The sequence below is a fragment of the Octopus bimaculoides genome, chromosome 2 (assembly GCF_001194135.2).
Source record: "Octopus bimaculoides isolate UCB-OBI-ISO-001 chromosome 2, ASM119413v2, whole genome shotgun sequence".
Classification (NCBI taxonomy): Eukaryota; Metazoa; Mollusca; class Cephalopoda; order Octopoda; family Octopodidae; genus Octopus; species Octopus bimaculoides.
In genome coordinates, this window is record NC_068982.1 from 144095256 (window position 1) to 144100021 (window position 4766).

At 36.7% G+C, this 4766-nt stretch overlaps 1 protein-coding gene across 1 annotated transcript in view; it reads right to left on the reverse strand.

Annotated features, from left to right (window-relative positions):
• LOC106875155 (complex I assembly factor TIMMDC1, mitochondrial) overlaps positions 1-4760 on the reverse strand; it is a 6022-nt gene extending 1262 nt beyond the window's left edge. The window contains exons 1-4 of the mRNA XM_014923171.2: positions 4685-4760; positions 3841-3908; positions 1136-1214; positions 722-823 (exon numbers count right to left, since the gene is read on the reverse strand). Coding sequence (XP_014778657.1) covers positions 722-823; positions 1136-1214; positions 3841-3908; positions 4685-4740 — 305 coding nt within the window. The 5' untranslated portion in view covers positions 4741-4760. The remainder of the gene's footprint in view (positions 1-721; positions 824-1135; positions 1215-3840; positions 3909-4684) is intronic.
• Positions 4761-4766: the final 6 nt, after the last annotated feature.

Consider the following 4766-nt stretch of genomic DNA (forward strand, 5'->3'; position numbering starts at 1 on the left):
TCTTTTTTTTTTTTTTTGTAAGGAATGACTGGCCGAGGTTGACTTGGCCTTTCATCCATTTGGAGTCAATGAAATAAGTACCAGTTAAGCACTAGGGTCAATGTAACCAACTTCCCTATCCCTTGAATTTGCTGGCCTTGTGCTAAAATTTGAAATCAATATTTTGTAAAGAATCGCAAAATCTTTGTATGGGCTTGAATTGAAAGTAAATATTCTATTTTGGAGATCAAATTAAAAAGAAATCACCTTATCTTCAAATATGTGTAGGATAATTCAATTGATCCAGCTTTTGATTATTTTCAGTTTGTGTACTTCTACTAAGGTTGAGTTTTAGCTGGTTCACTTTATTCACATGATAGTTTCAGAGTTTTTATCTGCCAAACCACTTGTATCATAACATTACAGAGGCCTCCTGTCTGAAGGACCATTGATTCATAATGCTAGGAGTGTTGTCCTTGGTCAAATCATTTAACACTTACAAGCCTAATCAACCTAATCATAAATAGACACCTTGCAGAGACATACAATTCAGTGCTGTAATATACAAGAGCATTGTATAGTTAACAAATGTATCATTAGCGTATAGCATATTATTTTTATGTTTGCTCTTGTTGAGGTTAGTTTGGTATGAAAGATGAAACTAGATGGTTTATGTTTATCTGTCTGAAAGAAATTTATCTATGCAGAAATGTTGAGGATATGATTGTCAAAGGAAACATACTTTTTCTCTTCCAAATACTTTTGTATTTCCCAGTAATGTCGTTGATCTTGAGTTTCATTGGTTAATACCATAAAACCATAGATAATAGAACCACCACACAAACTGAAAGAAAATAGAGAAATGAAGACAAAATTAGTCAACAAATAAAATAGAAGTCTTTGCAGTTTGCATCAAAAATTCCTTAGCAAATAGTGGGATTAACAGTTGGGTTGATCAGAGAGGCTTAAGCATGTAAATATATTGATACAGGGCAATATGAAAAGGAAAAATCCAAAGTTTATTCATTAAGGAAGACTCAAAAAACTTAATATTTTTTGAATGATCTTATGAAAGATGCTGACGTTTAATACATGTCCATATGTAATCAAACATATCAGAGAAAAGACTGCAAGAAAATGTAAAATATATACATACCCCATGAGTGAACCAAATATACCACCACTAATTATTCCTTTCAGTCCCAAGTTCACCTTCAGTATCATTCCTGTTATCCCTGCAGATTAGAAAAGATGAAAAAACAAAAATAAGGTAAATACCTTCCCATTTTTCATCATCATTGCTTAACATCCGCTTTCCATGCTGCCTTGGGTTGGATGGTTTGTCTGAGAACTGGCAAGCCAGAAGGCTGCACCAGGCTCCAATCTAATCTGGTAAGGTTTCTACAGCTGGATGCCCTTCCTAATGCCAACCACTCCGAGAGTATTGTGGGTGTTTTTTCACGTGCCACTGGCATGGGAGCAAATAAGGTGGCATTGGCATTGGCCACGCTTGAATGGTGCTTTTTACATGCCACGGCACATGTGCCAGTCAGGCAGCACTGGCATCGGCCATGACTATAACTTCACTTGACTCAACAAGTCATCTCAAGCACAGCATATTGCCCAACAATTGAAGGGTACTTTTAAATGGGCCGGTTATGCAACACTGGTATTGGCCATGGCTACGATCTCACTTGACTTGTCAGGTCTTCTCCATCACAACATATCTCCAATGGTCTTGGTCTCTTGTCATTGCCTCAGTGAGACCCAACGTATGAAGGTTGTGCTTCACTACTTCATCCCATGTCTTCCTGGGTTTACCTTTTCCACACGTTCCTTCCACTGTTAAGGTGTGACACTTCTTCACACAGCTGTCCTCATCCATACACAACACATGACCATACCAGTGCAGTCATCTCTCTTGTACACCACATTTGATGCTTTTATGTCAGGGTGCTTACACTCTGTGGTGTATGCACACTGACATTACACATCCATTGGAGCATACTAGCTTCATTTCTTTTAAACCTATGCATATCCTCAGCAGTTACAGCCCATGTTTCACTGCCGTGTAGCATGGCTGTTCACACACATGCATTATAATATATATTAAATATCTGCAGTACTGGCAACATTTAATTTATAATATATATTGTCTTCTAACATAGGTGCAAGGCAACAATCTCATGATGGGGGTGAAAGAAAGAATAGATGATTATATCAACTATAGTATTCAACTAGTACTTTATGTTATTGACCCAGGGAGGATGAAAAGCAAGACTGACCTTGGTGAGAAGTGAACTTATGACATATGGCAACATAACTTAATACCACAATGTTTGTTCAATAATATATCTGCCAAACATATGAAATTAAGTTAATAACAACCCTGATATTTACTAAAACTAGTTTACCATCACTAACAGCCAACAGCACAGTGATATTTTAAAGCTCCATCTGATTATTTTGATAGAGGGTTTAACTACAGACTAAATGGTTAATAGTTCATATTCTGCTTCTATCATGACCAAGATATTTAACTCCCTCTCACCCACACCACCCTGTAATAAAAATACTGGGAGTAATTACAATTCACTGCATGTATTTACAAAGGGACGTCTACATAGTGGTCAAACCTGTTAGAAATAGCAGCCAAATCCCCTCAAATTACAATCTTAAAGTTAAAAAACACAATATATTCTTATATCCCACTAAAGAGACAGGACGATCACAGCTATAATAATTTTGATCATGGGTCAGCTTGAACAGGAATGACCTGAAGCTGAAGAACAACAACAAATGATCACTACAGTGGAAAGCTGGAACATAAATGATAAACAAGTATTTATTTCTAGTCCCCTTAGTAAGTTTTAAAAAGATCTCATATGATGGCTGATGTGCAATAATCCAACTCATTTTAAAACTTATTGTGCATGTGCATTCACTCCTCGGTATGTATTTTATTCGATTACAAGAGAGTACATAATACATATAAGAATCATGATGTTCCTCATTTGAAGTCATGTAGCTCCCCAACAAGAAACATGCTTTGCTCTGGCCCTTTACTCTCATACTTCACTCCTCTCTATTCCTTATTCACCATCATCATCATCATCATCATCATCATCGTTTAACGTCCACTTTCCATGCTAGCATGGGTTGGACAATTTGACTAAGGACTGATGAAACCAGATGGCTACACCAGGCTCCAATCTGATTTGGCAGAGTTTCTACAGCTGGATGCTCTTCTTAATGCTAACCACTCAGAGAGTGTAGTGGGTGCTTTTACGTGTCACCCATCAAAATGTTTTCCCTCCCCACTCAAGGTTTGTAGGCCTGCAACCTGCAGAGTGACCTCACTAATGCTAGTGGCACAAAAAAAAAGCACCCAGTATGTACTGCAAAGTGGTTGACATAAGGAAAGGTATCCAGTTGTAGAAGCCATATTACAATACAGTCTCAGGGCCCATTGGATCCTGTCAAACCAACAAACCCATGCCAGCATGGAACATACGTTAAATGATGACGAGGGTACCATGTAATGGTGCTTGTGTCATGTAGAAAGCACTGGTCATGGTACCAAGTAAAAAAAGCATTCAGTACAGTCTGTGGAGTGGCTGGTGTTAGGAAGAACATCAGCTGTAGAAACCAAGTCAAAACAGACTATGGAACCTGGTGCAGCCCCTGACCTTGCCAGTTCCTGTCATGCCAACATGGAAAATGGATGTTTGATGATGATGATGATGAACATTCAAAAATTTATAGGTATGGAGAAAATGATATTAAATTAAAATTAAATATGAAAATAAAAGAAAATTAGAAAAATAAAAACGGATAAGCAGTAATAAATAAATAACTTACCTGAAGCTATCAAATATTCCCAAACACTGCTTTTGTTTCTGTAGACAGCTATAGATTGTGATAATAAACTAAAAAAGTAAAAAAAGAACAACAGAGTGGTTTTAGTTGAAAATCATCTGACAGTACATTATTTTCAACTCAAAAGTTGTTTGTACATGAGGAGAAGGTACACCAGACAGTTACAGGACATTTGTAATGTTATGTAAAATACATCTGATGTGCTTTTCAAAACAATTGTAGTACTCAACAACCTCTTCCATCCTTTTCATTTACAAATTTATCTATTTATAGATATATATATCTTTAAAGAGATTTGCTGTGTAAGGCCAGAAAAATGTGCAAGAAGGTACAAAGTAAACTGCAAAAGGAAAAGAAAAGAAAACAATGTTACAGTTTTACCATATATATATATATTGGGGTTATGATCCCTTCTTCAGGACATTGGGAAAAAGCAATGGATACAAAAGTCATTGCTCAGATGTGTAGGGGAAGAAGGAGGAAAGTAACATGTGCAGACTAGGGTTGCTATAGCAACCAGTCTTCTTCATGCAGTTCCTTCTTGTTGTAAATGGCTGGTCTCAATTTGTTTATAAGGAGGGCCTTCATGATTCTCAGGGGCAATCTCAAATTGCACAGACGTTTTCTTTGTCATTCTAACCCCTAGAAATGTAATGAAGCAATGAGTGGTCCATTGGAAGCTTGTAATGAATAACACTATTATTGCAGGATATAAAATTAGAATAGAAAAATTGAATTGTTCTAATGTATGAAATATAATGAAACCTTCTCATACCCACACACACACACAAAGAATTATATTTAGCATAAAAAGAAGGTAACTTACAGGAATATTGAGGAGAAAAAACACGTGCGATAACTCCAAAAAATGCCTGACTTCATTCCTGCTAACACAACACGGTCAGTCA